Here is a 19,982-nt window from a genome sequence, read left to right as displayed (position 1 = left end):
CATCACCAAGATATCATAATAGCAATGATAACTTCTTTTGAGGGAAGCTTTCAACTTTTCAAAAGGCTTTCCTATCCACTACCCCATTTTATCTTACCAATAACCTGTTGACATTGGTAAAGCAAGTACTTTTTATTGCTATTAGACATATAATATAGCTGAAACAAGGAGAGATATTAAATATCTCAAATAAGACTATCAGCTTGATCTCAACAGGAATGATAACTACGAGCTTGCTAGCTCGTTGAATGTGGTTTGTTGTACCTAATTTTGTATTATCTCAAATTCCTTTTATTGAGGTAGCCTAATATAAATTACAAAAAAAAAAACAAACCATCCTTTTGCACATTCAATATAAAATTTTGAAGTCTATGAATTTGTTTTTCCAAGGGTTATTGGTATTTTCTATTTTTGTAGGGAATTTTAACTTTAAATTAAAGCTGTGGATTATTCTTGCGACTTTCACAAAAGCCTTAAGAATTGTGCCCCATTTGTAGAATCTCCAGTGTAACCTTCGACAGTGACCAGGAGTCAAGTGGACCAGCCTGGAAAGATAGTGACAGCAATGTCTTCAGTTGCTCTTCCTCTACCATTTTTGGAATTTTCATTGATAAAACAATCAGGTAGCAACATGGCAGAAAGGTATTTTCTATGCCATCATCTCCATTGACTTCATCAGGCTAAATATATCAGCCTTTCAAGGTTGGCCAGGAGATGGAACCTTCAGAGAGAACAAACCCTCAGTTGATACAGTTAAGAAACCACTTCACTGGGTAGCCTTACAAAAGTCTCACTAGCAGAAGACAGAAACAATCTTTCTGCCCATGTCAGTTTCTTGAATATCATGCTGATATCACTAAAATTGTCCCTTCCTATAAAGGATGATTATCCTTTTTCTTGTCATTTTTCAAAAGGAAATCTGAGGGGTCCCTGGGTAGTTCAGCCGGTTAATCATCTGATTCTTGATTTCAGCTCAGGTTCTGATCTCAGGGTCCTGGGTCTGAGCCCCACACCAGGTGCCATGCTCAGCATGGAGTCAGCCTGGGATTCTCTCCCTCTGCCTCTGCTCCCTCCCTCCATCCCTGCCCCCACTCATGTGTGCATGCTCCTTCTGTATTTCAAAATAAATAAATAAATTTAAAGAGAAAAAGAAGGCCTCAAAAAGTGAAAGAAAAAAAGAAAGAAAGTGAGGGAAAGAAAGAAAGAAAGGAGGAAAGAAAACTAAGAAGATTCTAATTCCGTAATCCACCTCACATCACGATACGACAAATAGTTATTGAAGACTTACTGTGCACTAGGCACTATTACAAGCACTTAACATGGATTAACTCTCTTGACTGGCTTCCCCTTCATACTGGCCTCCTGGGTTATTGTGCTGGAACTGGCTTGCACATAAGAACCCAACCCACATGTCTCTTTAGGAGTACATGAGTACACAAGTCTGTGTACAGTGACATCACATGGATAGTTTGAAACTGGTCATGGTGGGAATATTTACACTATAGAAATTGGTAAATATTACAGATGAGGACCCTTCCAAGATCTGGTCATTCAACATTGATCAGCGCATCCCTGCTAGTGACTCCTGATTATTCTGAATTTATTAACTATTATCTTATACACAGACATGGGCACCACTCTCAGATCAGGACTTAGCAGGCATGAGTTTGCTAAACTGTAATGGCGCCTTATCTTTGGAATAATGTTATATTACTTGAGTATGTTTTATGTTGAGTTTCTTAAAAATATCTTTTAGAGCCGTTTAAGTATTGTCAAAAAGCAAAAAAAAAAAGTATTGTCAAAAAGCAAAAAAATAAAATAAAACAAACTAAAATAAAATGAAAGAAAAAACAAATCTCTAGGTTGTCTAGGTCATTGACATTGTAAAATCACCATACAGAATATCGTCAACAACAGCAACAAATTCCCTGTTTCCTAGCAGTCGCTGGAACACTATTAATGGCAACTTTTGTACAAGATTAAGAAGTCAATATAACGCCCTGAAGCACAGAACAAGGATTAAATTGGAATCGGCATAATTCTATTACACTGTAGTGTATGCTGATTATCTGGAAATTGATCAATGAATGTATGCTAATTCTCTAGCACCAGAATGTTGAATTAACCAGATGACCTCATTTCCCTGCCCACGAAACACTCGTTTTACCATACCAACTCAACAGGTTGTTAAGGACCTCTTACAAGTGGGAACATTTTCATATCATTCTGTTCTTCCCTAAAAGGGCTATGTATTTGCAAATAGAACACTTCTAATAATGAATGTCCCAGCACAATAATGTTTATATCCAATAGAACTCAGAACCTATTTACACTGTATACAATTATATCGAACTGACCCATTTTAAAACTTTGGAAAACATATCAGTTCCAGAGAAACACTTCGGAATTGAGATTTAAGTAAGATTGTTTTCCTTTGCTAAAACTATTTCTATATCCAAACTTCATTAAAGGTAGATATTCAGGTTCAAGTGTCTGGAGAATATACCCTGTGCAGATTGGCAGAATGGGATAAGGTAGACAAGACAGAGACCGGTGGTCAGCTGGGTGTCCAGAGAGAAGGGCAAACCTGGATCTGAGTGGACTGCTTGCGCCCGCAAAGTTAAAATACATTTTCCATGCTGTGCAAAGCCAAACCTGCGCAACTAATTCTTTCCAATAAAGTGAGGAAGTATAATTTAGGCTGTCTCTATAGTGAGAATGTTTTCATAATAATGAAATCTGGCATAAGTTGATGCTTAATTACTTAACACTAGAAGGAGTTAACAAGGTTAAAGCAGGTAGATGAAATACAAATTTATATTTGAGTCCCATTGTATTCACCGTGCATTAACCATTTTTTTGCATTTTCCATAAGACTTGCAATCATTAGTCTACTAAAAAAAAAACCCTCATCTGACTTATATTCTATGCCTCATTTTTATTCAATGACAATTTGCTTTTGTCATGTCAAACTCAGTAAGACACAGTCCTTAAATCACAAAATGTGTCAGAGATTTGTTAAAAAATAGCCAACCTCACCATCTGTTGATGATATATATGCTAGTGACCTGCAATATTTAATAAAAACTCAAGTGAAAGTTTGGGTTTCTGGTTCTTCCCCTTTTCAGGGGAAAAAAAAAAGAAAAAAAAAGAAGCACATAGACACGCTTCTTAACAAAAGAGTTCCGAAAACAAAAGTGTTAACAGGAAAAAGAATATGAGGGATTATACATTTCAACATAATATTCCTAGTTTGGGGAACTCAGAAATCGCTTAACATAATTTAATTTCCATACCATTGACATATGATCTGGCCTAGATTAGAATCCCTCCTGGATCCATTTATATTCCATACTGTAGGCACAGACTTTCCTCCCCTTAGACATCCATGACCACTAGATGGTGGTGTGGGGCCCTGTTCAAATACTTGCTCACTTACTTGCAGTCTCTGTCCTCCAAATCAAAGTGAGGGTTGAAGTTGATCATAATTCTCTGGTATGGGTCGGGAGCCTGAATCAGCCATTCACATTTTTCACTTGGGTGATAAGAATGAGGATAACCAGGAGATGTAAGGTACCCAGGACTTTCAATTTTTATCGTATCGCCACACTTATCTGAAATAAAAACAACATTTTGGTAAATCTTTCCCTGACAACCACTTCGGTGCTCTAGCCTTATATATAAATTACTGGTTATTATTCCATAACTTTTTAGGGGGAACTCCCCGTGGGTCCTTTAGGTGGCATTGATACAACCCCACCGCCCAGGAACACTCTTTGATCCCAGGAAGTTTAGCTTGGGGGGTAAAAAAGGAGACTGAGACCTGACAGGTGACAGGACTCCACCCTCCCACCCTCCGCCAAAGTTCCTTCCCAAGAAAAAGGTCTTCTAGCGTTAAAAACATTAAATCCTCTCAATGGATGTTAACATGGTCTCCAGGGAGCTTCTGCTAGACTTAATTATCCCCCAAGAAGTGTAATCGCATTAAGTAGCAAGTTCTGAGTGGAAGGTGACTAAAAGAAGCTATTCGACCCCTTGTGTGGCTTTTTGATGATAAGCCTGGTCTATGTCATTGATCAGTGGGGATTGTCATCCAAGACTTCGATTGGCTTAAAGCCAAACCTTTTGTGCTGTTGTTTTATCTGCCCATAAATCTAAGTGATTTTGAGTTATCTCTGCTCTGGAGATCCAGATCAACAGAGAACAAAGTGTATTTGGTGAAGCAGAAATAATTCTGCTCTACTGCTCCAAGTAAAGTTGTTCAGTCTTAGAGACCAGATCAAAGCAACTGGGTAGAAAGAAAAATAGCCACACAGCATTAATTCTAATTACCTAAATGTTGGGGTGGGGGGACCAAAACCCACCACACTGAGGTCTGGGTATCATATATGGTAAGCCATGGTCTCACGTTCTGGGAAAGGTGAGCTGACTGGTTTTGAGCCTTCATTTCCAAAAACCCAAATGCTGAAGTGATTCACTGAGTGCCAAATAAACCAGTCACTGGGCTGCTTTATTGTTCAGTGTAGATTCTCATTGTCACTTTTTATGATGGATTTCATGCTGGAGAGTCTCAGCCTGAAATGCTGCCACATTTATTGACGCTTAATTTTAAGCAATAAAAATTTGGTGCATAAACTATGTAAGAGGAATAGGTATGAAAGCAGTGAAATATATAAGCCTATCAATCACAAATTTTCAGTAATGGTATATATAGATTTTAATATTGCATCTAATAGATTCCCTGTGGAAAGAGAATGGCATTCTTTGCTCTCAGCATGAATTTATAAATCTACAGAATTTTATTACAGGAAAACCAGGTCAAATGGAAATGAAAGATGAAGTGCCCATCAAAAATGCATAAAGCTACATGCATTACAGAAATCATTTGCCATAAATTAAAAAGAAGACAGTATAAATCATATTGTTTTTCTCAATTGCTAGATGTTTCTGACCATGTTTCTTAGACCTGGGGGTCCCCTTATGCTGGTTTCCTTTGCCTTGGCTTTTAAAAGCTTAAGATTTGCCAAGAAGAAATGTTGCAACTGGAGTTCGGAATCTCAACTAATGATCATATTGGCCTCTGTTACGTGATTCTACTGAGGCTCTTCCATTATTCTAAATGTGCAGAAAACTTGGAGAGTGACCCCATCTCATTAAGTCTCCTCCAGCTCTGTACAAACATCATGGCAGAGTCTGGCATCCGTTAGAGGAGTGAAATAAAACAGCACTGCTTCTAGTCACTCCACGAGCCACTTCAGAAGACATTTAGGTGGACTCGGTACCACACCAGAGCTCTTTAATCTGTGACTTCTGAGAAAGTGACAGTGTAATAAGATAATGTGGACTGCTAGACTCTCTGGCTCTGTTACATCTCTCTAACAGTTGATTAAGAAAGAGCAATTTCTAATGACTCTGGACCATTAGACCTAAATAAGGTTAATGAATTAATTTAGCAGACACTGGTACTCCGAGGAGGTGGACATGGCTTTAAGAGGTCTGCTGTGTCACAGAAGCATTTTACTGGCTCTGGTCACTGCAATCAGAGCAACATGGCTTTAACTAGACAAGCTTACAGACGGAGGCTCAGGTTCTCAACATTCCCCAGACTTCCGCTAAGAAAATTTAAAAATATATTTCATATATATGTGTGTGTGAGTGTGTGTGTGTGTGTGTGTGTGTGTGTGTGTGTATGTTCATACACACACACATATACATGCAGTTCACAACCTAAAGTCTGGAAGCTATTTGCATTAGGTTTCAAATCCATCCTGTGACCATCCAGACTACGGATTTAATCTCAGGACTTGTAGAGGGCAGAGGTTGGGTTCCTGTAATTTCTAAAGTCTAACCACTTGACCTCTTCCAATTGGAGGAGAATGTTATTTCATCCTTTGCCAGATTAGAGAAAGATGCCACCAACTCAGGTTCATTAATAAATTGAACTCCACATTCACAGTTGTGTGTGTGTGTGTGTGTGTGTGTGTCTGTAAGTGCGTGTGTTGCCTCTGAGCATATCTTTTAGAACACCGCTTGGTAGCTGTTGGGGGGATATCTATTGCTCAATCACAAAACCTCCAAAAAGCATATTAGAGAGATTAACTTCCATCATAAAGATGTGATTTAAATTCCTCTTGGTATGAACCCCTCCACTTGTGGTCTCTTATTAAAACAATATACCACAGTTAGTAGTGGGTGTTCTTTTCTTCTAATTACTTTGATTGAAATCTAAGCCAGACAAAAGTAAATATTTGATAATTAGTTAATAATAATTGCTGAAGACTTACTGTAAAGATAATTTCATACCCTTGCCTTCACCTACTTTAAAGTGTAAGTTAAACATGCCTACAACCAGATCACATTTAAAATACATTATTTAGGTTAGGGGATACTGTTTATAACCCAGCAGTCTTTCATTTACTTAACAGTGAGTGGTTTTAAAAGCTAAGTGGAAGCTGCAACTAGATTAGGGATTTTCAGATATCCTGGTGTTTTATACTGTATATATCAGATTCCTTCATTGACACTATGTAACTTTCATTCATACTTCTGACACAGAGGCGATTTGCAAAGGCGGAGGAGGGAGTTCCATCCACCAAAAAAAAAAAAAAAAAAAAAGAAAAGAAAAACCAAAAAACCAAAAAACCAAAAAACAAACCGCTATCCCTTGCAGGCACCCACCAGAGGAAATGGTTTCGAAGAGCTGCAAAAGAACCAGGAAGTTCTCTTGGTAAAGTGTTCATTAACTTTCAACAGCCATCAAATTTTTGAAAGGGAGTCTCATCTAATTGCCTTTGGGAGGAAACATTATTAAGATAATTGGTGTGCTGATCATAGAAGGTAGGCAGCTCTGCCGTGTAACAGAGCTAGGAAAACCCCCATAACCAAACAACCAACTTCAGAAGGGAGGCAGTGGACTTGAAATCTTCCTGCCCTAAGCCCACTGATCTTATTTCTTTATTTCTCCTCCTGGACAAAAGTTTCATTCGCCTGGGAGGTGGCTCTTGCGGGCTCACCCCGGCTGCTCTGCGTGACTCCCGCGGCTGGGGCGGGAAGCCGAACCCCGGCCGGTCGCGGGCAACCGGGGAGCCCGGCCGCCGCGCTGTCACACGCGCCTCCGCCTGTCACTTACCGTTGCGAAAAGCGCTGGCCAGGGCGAGGGCGACGGCGAGCGCGGCGCAGAGGAGCGGCAGCCCCCTCTCCATTCTCCCTTCGCCGGATCCCCAGGCGGACGCGGGAGAACGAGAACGTGCGGCGGAAAATAGAGCAAAGGGGGAATCTAAACAATCTGCAGAGCTTCAACTCCGCCTAGGGCTGTAAAATCCTCAGTCCGTCTTGGAGAAAAGAGAGCAGCCAGGCAATGCCTTGATCCGAGAGAAATGCTTCTCTTTTTGTGTCTCAAGTCGCCTGCATCCTGTCATTTAGCTCCGGTTTCCTCTCTCTTTTCCCACACTTGTTCCTCTTCCAGGAGCCACTGCCCGGGCCATGTCTCAAAAAAAAAAAAAAAAAAAAAAAAAAGGATGGGGGGGGGGTAGCCGGGGGAGGAGGGAGGGAGGGAGGGAAACACAGCAAAGCCAATTTCCAGAAAGAAAAAAAAAAAAAAAAATCCGGCTTTTTTCTGGACCCGTTGGAGCCGAGGAGCTGGCGCCCAGGGGAGGTCCGGGGTGTCTGCGCGAAGGAGAGGAGCAAGCAATGAAAAGATGAGCGAGAGACAGAGGAGTTTCACCAACTGCACCCCCGCCTCCCCCACCTCCTCCGTCCTCCCCCTCCCCTTCTGGAGCCCTTCCCTCGCTTCCTCCCTCCCCTCTGCCGGCACAGGCTCGCCAGTAATTGCCTGACAGGAGACTGGGAGGAACAAGTTTGCCTCCGTGTGCTTTCCCCGTCCGTCTGTCCGTCTCCCCCGAAGGCCCTGCAGGATCTCCGCGGGAAGGGAGGCGTAGGGGGTCTGCGCCCAGGGCGTGTGGGTGTGGGTGTGTGTTTGGAGAGGAGGCTGCGAGGTCGGTGCCAGCGACTGGGTCGGGCTAGCCTACCTCTGCGTGCTCGCTCAGGACCCGGGGAGTGGGGAGAGACCCGCAGCTCCGCGGAGGATCTCCGCGATCCAGCCGCCAGCGAAGAGGCGGCGCGCCGGGGAGATGGCTGGGGCTTCCCACAACTCCAAATCCCCGGCCCGCGGCGGCGAGGAGCGCGGAGCCAGCCGCGTCACTCCAGCGGTGCCGGTCCGAGACCCGGGGCAGAAAGCAGCGGAGCTCCCCTGACGCTCGGGGCCGGGACGGGGGAGACCCGGGAAAGCTAGGCTGGAGTGGTGGGCGCACCACAGAGCCGGGCGAGGGTCGACAGTGTCGCTGCCGCATGAAGCAGAGTCAGACCACTCGGTCGGGCGAGGCTGGGCTGCAGCTGCACTCCGCCTCTCTGCCCGGTAGCGGGGCCCGCTGGCGGGCGCCGGTCGTGCCCGGGTGCCCGCCGCACACCGGGGACTCCATTGTTAACCGAGATTTGGGGCCCTCTCCTTTGGGACAGAGGGAAAGCAGGAGGGTGGGAGGTGATGCGCCTTCCAGCTAGGGGGCAGCCGTCGCCCGACCCCGCCCAGCCTCACGTCTCTCTGGAGCCCAGGTGTTGGGGGGGTGGCAATTAGGGGTCCAGTGCCCTCTGTTTCGGTGCCTCTCGGGGGAGGGAGAACAGCGGCGGGGGAGGAGGGCTCTTGGCAGGGGTCTCACAGTGCCCACCCCAGGCCATAGGCAGTTGTCACGCCAGTCCTCTAGCTCCTGTCCCCTGTCCTCCCCCTCCTCCCACGGCGGCGCGTCCTCACTGTGGGTTGGATGCCCCCCAGTTCCACCCCCAGGGGCTTTCCGGGAACTGCTGCAGGAGCCTCTGAGGATATGAATAGCAAACACATTTCAGGGAACAAACAGGTTTCGGCCAGAAACAGTCTGGCGCTCGAGAGGGTAAATGCCCGTGGACCCCCTCCCAGGGAGTTCGTGGGGAAGGTGAAAAGGTCGCTACACCTTCTGGGAATTGGCGTTTATGTACACACCCTGAAAGCGGAGCCTTATTCCTACCTGGCGCAAAGAGCTGGCAAAAGACATTTAAGAATGTTGGCAAGGAGACTCTGGTCAAGGGTTTTGGCGGAAGAACTAGGGGCGGGACGGGAGAAGGGCAGCCCGAGGCGCGCGGGCCCGGCTAGGCGCGATGACGCGCCCCTGGGGAGTGCGGGCGGGCCCTGCGCGGGGCGGAGGTGCACCCGCGGCGCCCGCGCTCACCGCGCTCTCTCTCCGGTTCCCCGCTCGCGGGGAGCCCCCGCCTCCAAGCTGGAGACCCGGCCCCCCGGCGCCCAGTGCTGGCCCTGCCCACGGGCTCCTCTTTTCCCTCGCCAGTTTCCCGGGTCTCGGCTCTCGGATCCCCGGGAGGCGCTGGGTGGGGAGGTGGTACTTCGAGGCTGGCAATCAAATGCTTGGGGCGAGCGGAAGGGACGGTGGCGGGGCCGCTGGCAGCCCAGAGTCCTGGCCCCGGCGGCGGCGTGCGGGCGGGCGGGAGGCAAGACCCGGGCGCCAGCCGCGCCCAGCGCAGACCCGGGGGAGCAAGCGCTGCGAGGAAAACCCCAGCTCTGGGCTCCGACGGGCGCAAGTCGCCTCCTTCCCGCGTCCTCTCTGCCTCCAGCGCACCCTCCCCCCCCCCCCCAGTCCTCAGCTGCGGGGGGCTGAGCCGCATCATCAGATTTGGGATGACCCCGAGCGACCTCAGTCCAAGGCTCAGAGAGAGAGGCGCCTCTTAGAACTGGCGGGTTGACAGAGAAGGGGAATGGGGGGTGTGTGCAGCGGTCAGGGCGTCCTCGAGTCACAAATACCCGCCTTCTTCCTACTGGGAGCTAGGGGGCCGCACTCGCTCCAGGGAGCCGTTTTTGACCCGACTGTGCCTCGGCGGGGTGAGCGAGGGGGCACACGCGGGAGACTTGAGCTGTATTGTTTTTATAAAACTGCCGCCAATCTCCCTTCCCCTTTCCCTGCTGAGTGTGCATTTCCCAGCCTGGACCCACCACGCTAACAAATAAAGCCACCGGATCAGGCACTCAGAGAGGGACTGCCCCCCACTCCGCAACCTCTGTCCCTCTGGCTCCCTTTCCGCCCTTCCCGGGAAGGGCTCCTCCAGTTTGTCAACACGCAGGAAACCCCTGCCTTCTTGCTCACCGTCTGAGCACTTTTGCCAGGCTTTCTCTGACCAACTAATAAGACATGCACTATGTACTGTGAGGGAAATACCGAATTTAAGTTCTGCCTCTGATTTTTCTGGTCTTACCTGATCTGAGGCTTTTCTAGGCTTCTTAGTTTCTCCACGGTACTGGGTAATGGAGCCCTACCACACTGATTGATAATTGCCAGCTAGTGGGTTGGTACAAAGCAAATTGTCCTTGCTAACAACCTCTTTCCTCTGCCTTAGATTCCGCTAAGTGCTGAAAAGGGTCAGTCTTAGATTTCTGCAATTCTCCAGCACGGGAGACAGACCGACCTTTATATGAGAATAAGTGATAGACAGAGGAAGAATTTGGCAGTGTTCCTAGGTTGATTTTATTTTGATCTTACGAACACATCACTCTTCCTGACATCACAAATGCCCAGACTAGATAGGACCCAGTTCCACTGAAGGGAAGATTCATGGAGCGCACTTCCAGAATGCCAGTCCTGGCCTTGAGTGGGCAAGCCCCAGCCCCATAGACGTGCACGCAGAGCTGCGGCAGGAATAAGGTGGTCAGACCTTCGGAGAAGGACTGAAATCGTTGCCCATCATTAAGAATAGACTGGATGGTAAATGTTAGGTTCTTTTTATCAAGCTCTCATCAATTTGTCAGAAATGAGATGAGATCCATTGCTCCCAGAGGGCCATTTGAGCCACTAACTTCCTCAAAGTATTTCAGGTTGATGCAATATGGTGATTGAGGTTGGTATTTCAAAACTATATCAAGTCTAGTCAAGTTTTTTAAAGCATCAAACCCACATATTTCAGAAAAGCAATAAAACAACATATTTTTAGTAGGAGCTAACCTACATTTGAAATAGAAGAATGGGAGAAGTGAAACTGGGAAAAGATTAAAAATCAGAATTTAAATTAATTTACTATTATTTTATTTTTTTAAGGTTATCTATTCTTAGTAATCTCTAGACCCAATGTGGGGCTTGGTGTCATAACCCCCAGATCAAGAGTCGCAGGCTCTTCTTTAGCCAGCCAGGAGCCCCTATTATTATTTTTTAAAATTTCTATTAAAAATGACACGTCTGGGGCACCTGGGTGGCTCAGTGGGTTAAGCCTCTGCCTTCAGCTCAAGGTCATGATCTCAGGGTCCTGGGATCAAGCCCCGCATCAGGCTCTCTGCTCAGCAGGGAGTCTGCTTCCTCCTCTCCCTCCATCTCTCTCTGCCTGCCTCTCTGCCTACTTGTGATCTCTGTCAAATAAATAAATAAAATATTAAAAAAAAATGACACATCTGCTGGGATATCTGGGGGCACAGTCGGTTAAGCCTCCCACTCTTGGTTTGGGCTAAAGTCCTGATTTTAGGATTAGGAGACTGAGCCCCACTTGGGGATCCCTGTTCAACATGAGTCAGCTTGAGACTCTCTCTCCTTCTCCCCACATTCTCTCTCCTCTCTCTCCAAAATAAATAAATAAATCTCACAAAATTCTTCGAATATTGGAGAAAATACTACCATCTAACATTTAAAACAAAGTTATCATATGGCGTTTTTGTATTAAAACATGCACAATAATAATAAGATGCAGGAAAACAATGCTAAAATTTAGATAGTGTTAGTGGATTCCAAACATTTTTTGGTGTTAGAGGTCAGGGCTAGAATTTGAAAATGCATATTTTTATTTGTGTGAAAGAACCCTCTTAGGTTATTCTGCCTTTGTTTAATTACTTTTTAATTAGGAAAATTAAGATGATAATAACCAATAGAAACACCCATCAGACCAATAAAAACATCATTAGAGAGAACATATTCAATATTTCCAAAGGACTATTTTAAATAGGAGGATCTACAAAGTATAATTTGAGTAATCAAACAGAGAAGTAGCTCTCTGTTAACATTTGATTGTAGTTTTATAAAAAGAACTAAAATTTTAAGGGATTTTGAAAAAGATGAGTAAAAAATAATTGTAAAATTTAACACAAAGACCAAAACAGCAAAACAACCAATGAAATAACACACACCTACAGTTAAGAATTGTCAAATTTAGGGACACCTAGATGGCTCAGTTGGTTAAGCTGCTGCCTTCAGCTCAGGTCATGATCCCAGGGTTCTGGAATGGAATATTGCATTGAGCTCCCTGCTCAGTGGGGAGCCTGCTTCTCCTTCTCATTCTGCCTCCTGCTACCACGCTTGTGCTCTCTCCCTCTCTCTCTCTGGCAAATGAATAAATAACAATCTTGAAAAAGAATAAAAGAACTGTCAAATTTATCTTAACAAAATTCAGTTTTATTTTGTATTCTGATCAGATGACTTCAGCTGCTACATGGAGAATGGGTTACGAGTAGAATAAGGCAAGAAGTGAAGAGACCAGTTAGGAAATAACTATGGCAAATGTAAATATGAACATGAACAAGGATCGTAGCAGTGGAGGTTGGAAATGATGTATTTCTGGTGTATTTATAAGTGATAATCAACAGGGCAGATGGTGAGATGGATGTGCCTATGGAGGAGAGGGTGTGGCCAAGGACAACCCCTATGGTTCTGGCTTTCATAACCTGGTGGGTGGTGGTAGTAGCCTTAAATAGGCAAAGGACTCTAGAAGGCTAGTGTGGAAGGAAGATCATGAGTCTGATCTGATCTAGATTTAGTGTTTCATGTCTTTGAGACAATCAAATGAGGTAGGAATACAGAGGAGTGGTTTGGATTGGAGATATAAATTTGTGAATTGCTGATATGTCATAATATATCATGATATCACAATATACAACTATAATAATTTAGTAGTCACAGTGGAAGGAATGGACGAAATTGGAAAAGAAGGCCAAGACAGAACCATGAAGAACATATAAAGGCTGAGTTGTCAGGATGACTCAACAAAAGATCTTAAGAATGAGCAGCTGGAGAGGTAGGAGGAAAACCAAGAGAGTATATTGTCATAAAAGTCAAGTAGAAGGGAGATTTCTAAAAGGAAGTGCTAGACAAATGAGTTAAATACTGTTGAGAGCCCTAGATGGACAAGGACTGAAATGCCATCGGGTATAGTGCCAGATGGTTACTGAGAGGGACTTTAGCAAGAGCCTTTTCAGTTGAGTGAAGGAGGGACAGGGCCAGAGGCTGGAGTAGAGTGGACCAGTGAGTGAGGGGAAGGTAAGGGAATAGGAACAATGAGCAAAGATAATTCTCTCTGAAAGTTTCTACTGAAGGTGGGGGAGACAGACAATAGATCTGGAAGGAAGAGATGTGGAGGGAGGTTGGTTCTTTCTCTCCTTTGTTTGCTTTTAAGATGGGTGCCCTTGAACATTCTTGAATGCTAATGGGTAGAATCTAGTACTGGGAAAGATACTGAAAATAAGTCACAGAAAAGATAATTAAGATATAAATTGCTTGAGCAGGCAGGAAGGGGTACTCTACCCTATAGAGGCCAGATGGGCAGACTTACCCTTGATTGGAAGAGGGACAGCTCCTCTGTGATAACTGTGTAGGGAAAGAGGAGCTGATGAGTGTAATCGCAAGGAAGTTTGCCTTCTAGGAGTTTTTTCCTACTGTGGTCCATTTTCTCCTGTCTCATGTGATAAGAGGGACAGGGAGAGATACTGAAAGTCCCTGGAGAGGAATGTAATTGAAATGAAGAGCAGACTGACCAGAGAAGCTGTTGCTATTGTTTTGATAATTTTGTAGGCTGCAAGTTTGGGCTAGGGACACATTTTCCCAGAAAAATGGGCTAGTATTTCCTGGAACAAAGTTTGCTTATGTAGGTGCTCAACAGTGACTGAAGAAAAAAGAATTTTCTAACTATTATTTATAACAAATTAATGAATGTGTCTATTAATGTACAGGAAAGTGTCCCTCCACATAACTCTTTGTAATAGTGTTGTCCACTCCCACCCGATCTCTTCTTTGTCCTTTATCCTTCCAGAGATGACTCAAGAAGAATTTTAAATGTTCCTTCTCCCCCTATACCAGACACCCCCAGACTTGCTTGCTTGGATATTCCATATTAAATAAACTAAAACGTTTCTTCAATTTTGTAAAGTCAAGATTCAACAACAATATTGCACACACTTTTGATAGATACATATGGGATTGTTTTGCCTGCTTTGAGTTGTTCTACAATTTCCCACCTATCAAGTTCAGTCCAGTGTATTGAGTTGACTACTTGTGAGTACTTGTAAGCAGACATCATTTTCAACAAAGCCTTCCTCCTTCGGTTTATTATGCTAAACTATCAGATTGTCAAAGTGCCTTGCCTCCTATGTAAGAAGTGATAAAATTAATACTTGCTGGTTGATTTTCAGCTACAAAAGTCATTGCTTTGATGGCCTTGTCTTCATGCCACACCAATGTTTGCATGATCTGAGGAAGTCATGCAGAACTAGGCAGGACTTTTTGGAACGTTTGTATTGTTAAAAAGTCTTTAGACTATTACCTTTTGCAGGCACATTCTCCTCCTGCACAACTGTTGTAAACATCTCAGCAGGGACGGAATAGCATGTAGACAGGAAGGAAAAATATTTGGTAAGAAACCCTCCTGCATTTTCTCCTCTCAATTTTTTCAGTGTTAACTTTTAGTTGTAGAAATTGAAAATAACAGAAATGTTAAAAGTTGAGGCTGCAAAGTTGTTAAGTGATGGGTGAGTAGAAAAAATATATGGGTTTGCATTTGGAAATATAAAGTTAAAAAAAAAAAAGTGTCCATCAGAACTTTCTACTTACAATTTGCATTCAGAGTTTCAAAGTGGACCTGGGTCTCACTAGCCTCTAAACGTGTCATTTCTTGCTGTTACGCTGGGTAAAAGAACCAAGATACATTGAAAGTTCAAATTTGGCAAGATTATTCAGCAATTCTGTGATGGAATAATCTGTAGGAAACTCATGTTTTGAATTTATATTTGTGTTTCAAAGAAGATAGAAGTAAAGCTATAAAATAGGTTTAACACAATTAGTTTATTCTTTTAAAAATTTACAGTAATATCCATTAGGTTGTGTTTTATACAGTCAAATGGCATCTTAAATTCATACTGTGCTATTGTCTCTAGTTTTGTATGCAAAGGCATATTTCTCCATTATAGCTCATTTTCTGGATTTTTTAATGTGATATCTCAGACTTGGGAATTATGTTGAAACAAGGACTGGAGGTAGTCAAACATACTCAGATTTAACTTGTACTCAGATTTACTCCAACATATTCAAATTTAATGTTGTCTGCCAAACAAACTCCTGTTTCATTGATTCTTAAGATTCTTTGGGCCTTGGTTTGAGATTGTCTGCCTTGGGCTTTTATGCAGGAACCTATCTGAGACAGATCAACTCTGATATCTCTACAGTTGATATTGGTCCTAATCATGTCAGGTGACTATCTTTTATTATGTAGATAGACAATAGCAACTTTTCTATCATGTATAAAAGGAAACATCTCATAAATTCCAGGATACATGATGAGGGGTAATCAGGAGTGTCAATTGTCAGACCAGATTAGCTTAAACAAACAGGTGATTTAATGGTCATAATTGGGAAGTCAAGGTGCACAGGCATAGCGGGGCCAAAGGTTCAGTTGATGCCCGTCAGTAGGATACTTGTGTTTTCACCTGAGCTGGCTTCATTCTCCAGCAGGCACTCTACAGGCAGTGCAAGGCTAATGGAGGCTCCATGCTTAACGCTTCCTTCCTTCTAGATTGTGATTCTGGAGAAAGTGTTCAGAGATAGGGTAGTTTCTCTTCCAAGGTATGTAATTCTCTTCCATAAAATCCAGATGGCTCCACTTGGATTATGTTCCCATCCCTGGAGTGGTCAGTTGTCAGGGGGGATGGGTTCATCTTGTTAGCCTGTGTCGTTTGCCCACCAAGGCTGTGGGAATGAGAGTGTGAGGGCGCATGACAGACAGAATTCTCCAAGAGAAAAAAAAGAGGGTCTCTGGTTTCTGTGAAGAAATCCAAAGGAGTCCCAGGTTACCAGAAACCACAGGCGTCCACTCTTGGGCACATCATTCTTTCTGTTATTGTTTGTTGTTTTCGAGTGACAGTGTATGCGACTTTCAGTTCTTCTCTTTTATCCAGGTTGACAGCAGTGTATTGTGTTTGTTTTGTTTCCCTTTGTTTTTAGATTTTTTTAAAAAAAGATTTTATTTATTTATTTGACAGAGATCACAAGTAGGCAGAGAGAGAGAGAGAGAAGCAGGTTCCCCGCTAAGCACAGAGCCTGATGCGGGGCTTGATCCCAGGATCCTGGGATCATGACCTGAGCCCAAAGCAGAGGTTGTAACCCACTGAGCCACCCAGGTGCCCCTGTTTTTAGATTTTTACCCAAATATCCATCTGTGGCAGATAGCATGTGTCCATAGTTCTTATTTCAAGCTTCATTTGGGGTTAGTGTCAATAAAATGATAAAGCGAAGGAGTTCATTTTTAACTCCACCTTCTTTTCAGTGAATTCCCTGCATTTTATTTTTCTTCTTCCTGCTTCTTCATAAAGGCCTTTAGAGAAATAGATCACTGCAAGAACACAAGACTTAACCCATAGAATGGTGAGATTTCGGGACCATGGCATCCAAGTGGGGAAGGCTTAAGAGGCAAGGAACATTCCAGGATACCCTTATAAGGATATGAATAAAGAATCTGTGCACACTAGTGTCAGAACACATCACTGGGGTTCCAAAATGTTAAGCTGCCTTGGAGGGGGAAATGGGGACATATTTACTTTGGAGAGATGGCTGTGAAGACAGGGCCTAAGAATCACTTATAAAACAACTTGTTTTCTTCAACAAATGAAAGGTTTTTAGGGTGACATGATTGGTAGACTCAGGTATGAAGTTTGCAATAAACAGCAATCACATCGTAAAAAGAACTTGGAACAGTGTGTTCTTCTGCCAATCTTGTGTGGTAAGTTTGCTTGAGGTGTGTTAAGCCTCATGGAACAGAAGAATTACTTGACTATATTGAGATATATTTGGAACAGGCCCACACACATTTATAGAGCCAGATTATTTTTTTGTTTTTTGTTTTTATAAAATGTGACCCTTTCAAATTTTTAAGAAACACATGCTTAAGTAGAGATGGGAACAGTGGAGACTCTCACCTATGAAAGCAGGTAACAGAAAGCTCAACTTAATTTCAGAGCACTGTGCTGAGAGTCCAGACCCAGATGGTCCAGCTACCATTTTACGACAACTATGTACGGTTCTGAGCACATCGCCTCGTCCTGTTGGGTGACCAGTGTTTTCACCTGTAAAAGAGAGTCATTAGGTTCAGTAATCTTTCAGGGCCTATCTGTTGCAACATTGGATAATTCTGCTCTTTTGAGAGCAGGGTTTTTTGGTTTATTTTTATTTTTTTAAAGTTAGAGTGGGCGTGTCACCATCCAATATTCTGTGAGACCTTGAATGTAGGGGTGCTGCACCAGGACATCTCATGGAGTAGCTCACATGAAATGGCTCCTTTGCTTATCTGATACTTAAAACTTTCTCAGTGTATTTTCTTTCTGAATTGTGTTTCTAACATGGACCATGAAGCTCTGAAATGGACTTGGAGACCGTGTCCTGTGTCTATCTGTATATACTGTCAGCTCTCAGTAAGAATAAAATTAAATTAAATTAAATTTAAAATAAAATAAAATAGTACTATTAGAGGAATGGCAGGGAATGACCAAAACCACAGCAGAAAGCAAAATAAAGAAACCACAACACACCCCTCACCAAAACTCTTCTCTCCCTTATTTCTTGTAAGTATAGAGCTAGTCAGGATTCCTATTCAGCTGGGGAAAGGAGTGCTGACTTCATGAAGGATCCTTGTGAGTCAACTCGGTTAAACATTTGAGCGAAAGTTTATTGAGAAAATACAGGTTAAAGCACGGCTGTTTGCCTTTCCATTTCTGTGATCCTGGGCTCCTGGAAATGCTCCGCCTTTCTGGATACCCTTATCAGTGGAAGCAGAATGTGCGCCAGACTGGGTTTCTGCTCCTTTGTTCCCACTTCCCTTCAGGAGAGCAATAATGGAGCCTTGCCCGTTCCAGGTCAAGTGGAAGACAAATGAGAACACATTTGGTTTGTGGGTTTCCTTTTATGTTACCTGTAGCTTCTATATCAAGGGTACATTATTTTTCAGACCAATCCTGAGCTTAATTACCATCTTGCTCATGAGGTTGAAAGGTCTACCTCTGCAGCACCATGCGTTTGACAGAGGAGCATTTTCTGGGGCAATTGTTGGTTCTTCATAATGATACTAGAAGGGCTCATACTGACTAAACTGTGGTTGGCTCCCACAGATATTCCCATATTATTAAATCCAGGAGGTAGGGTTTGTTGCTAACATAAAAATGTTCCTCAGTGTCATCCTGGTCCAAACCATGAGGGGATCCGAGTACAGTTGCTTCATCCGTCTGACAGAGCACACCTTTGCTGTGATTTTAACAAGCACATCCCTTAGTAAAAGTTGTCCTTGGAAAACAATATAAATAAAATAAAGTTTTATAAAGGCTCCCCAAATATTCCTCCTTTTCCCCTGAGGCTGAAATGACTATCCTGATTTTAAAATCCCCTTTCTTGTTCCCTCTGAGTTTTCCTATTTCATGCTCCCTGGGAGCTTCTCTGTAAAATAAGCCTGTGGAAAATGGGTAATGAGGAAATCGTTGCCTTAATTGAAGGTCACATCTACAAAGATCCAGGTAGGTGTACTTTGGCTGATGGAAAAATCCCCCAGAGTGATATCCTGCTGCCCTAAAAGAGAGGCTTGGCTGTAATTTGTCAGAACCATGTTGGCCCCTCGTTGGTGAACAGTACGTTGTCTTCCTTAATCTCACAACCAGGTAATTTCCATTACTGATGACTCCCCACATTTGAAGGGGAAAAGGAAGAGCCCCCAAGGGCTTCCATAATTAAGCACAAACACTTTTACAGTATTAAGTCAAAGCCAAATGACTTCCAAATCCTCTTGGTGTTGAGTTCATGCACTCCGCACAATTGTGACCTTTATTACGTCCCTTTCAATTCCGACTAGATTAGTACCGTGGCCTTGTTTATGCTTCTGTTTTCTCTGGTGCTTCCATTTGAAAAGAAGAAGAAAGAGACTGATTTTTGTGTTTGTTTGTTTGCTTTCTTTTCCTTTTGGTTATTGTTAACATCTAGCGTTGACACATTTTTTTTTCAGCCTACAGCAAAGAAGACATTCTAAGACACTGTTTTCAATAACTTGATTTCCTAGACCATCAGAGGATTCCGGAATCTGTTAGACTGTAATGTAAGCATTTTATCAAGGTTCCCATGACAGTATTATTAGCTAGTAGTTTCACCTAAAAAGTCTTCTTAATTTGCTTTTCTTCTTCTTCTTCTTCTTCTTTTTTTTTTTTTACCAATTTATTTTCTCTTTCTATAGCTACAACTATTAAATATACACCCCCAATATCTTAGTTCCTCTTCTTTCCCTGGTGGAATATTTTCAATTCTGTAATTTTGCTCCTGCTGCTTATTTTGGGTGATTATTATTATGGTGGTCCCTAGCCTAGGAATGGGTTACACTCTAGATATCTGTTTCAAAATTAGTTGATTAGAGTTGTACATGGTTCCCCACAGAGACAAGGTTATAAAAGATAGGCCACAGGACCGTTCACTAAGACATTTTAAACTCACCCACAGCTGAACTTTTATTATTGGTAGCCTTGAGCTGTGAGGCCCCTTATGATCCTAAACCCAGTTATTTTTAAGAGAGACCTGGTTATTTTTAAGAAGGATGAGGACACTAAGTCAATAGTGTAATAATAGGGGAAATCGCACAACAGCCAGGTTTTGGCAGCTGGGTTCCTCTCCTGGGATTGAGAGGGG

At 43.3% G+C, this 19,982-nt stretch overlaps 1 protein-coding gene across 2 annotated transcripts in view; it reads right to left on the bottom strand.

The window, feature by feature from the left end:
• The window catches only part of NRP1 (neuropilin 1), a 136,348-nt gene extending 128,859 nt beyond the window's left edge, over window positions 1–7,489 (bottom strand). For both annotated transcript variants that reach the window (XM_080810995.1, XM_080810996.1), the window contains exons 1-2: window positions 7,130–7,489; window positions 3,440–3,614 (exon numbers count right to left, since the gene is read on the bottom strand). In XM_080810995.1, coding sequence (XP_080667121.1) covers window positions 3,440–3,614; window positions 7,130–7,202 — 248 coding nt within the window. In that variant the 5' untranslated portion in view covers window positions 7,203–7,489. The remainder of the gene's footprint in view (window positions 1–3,439; window positions 3,615–7,129) is intronic.
• Window positions 7,490–19,982: the final 12,493 nt, after the last annotated feature.

This window comes from Martes martes (assembly GCF_963455335.1).
Source record: "Martes martes genome assembly, chromosome: 8".
Lineage (NCBI taxonomy): Eukaryota > Metazoa > Chordata > Mammalia > Carnivora > Mustelidae > Martes > Martes martes.
The sequence above is the reverse complement of the archived record's forward strand: the minus strand, read 5'-3'. Positions and strand labels throughout refer to the sequence as shown.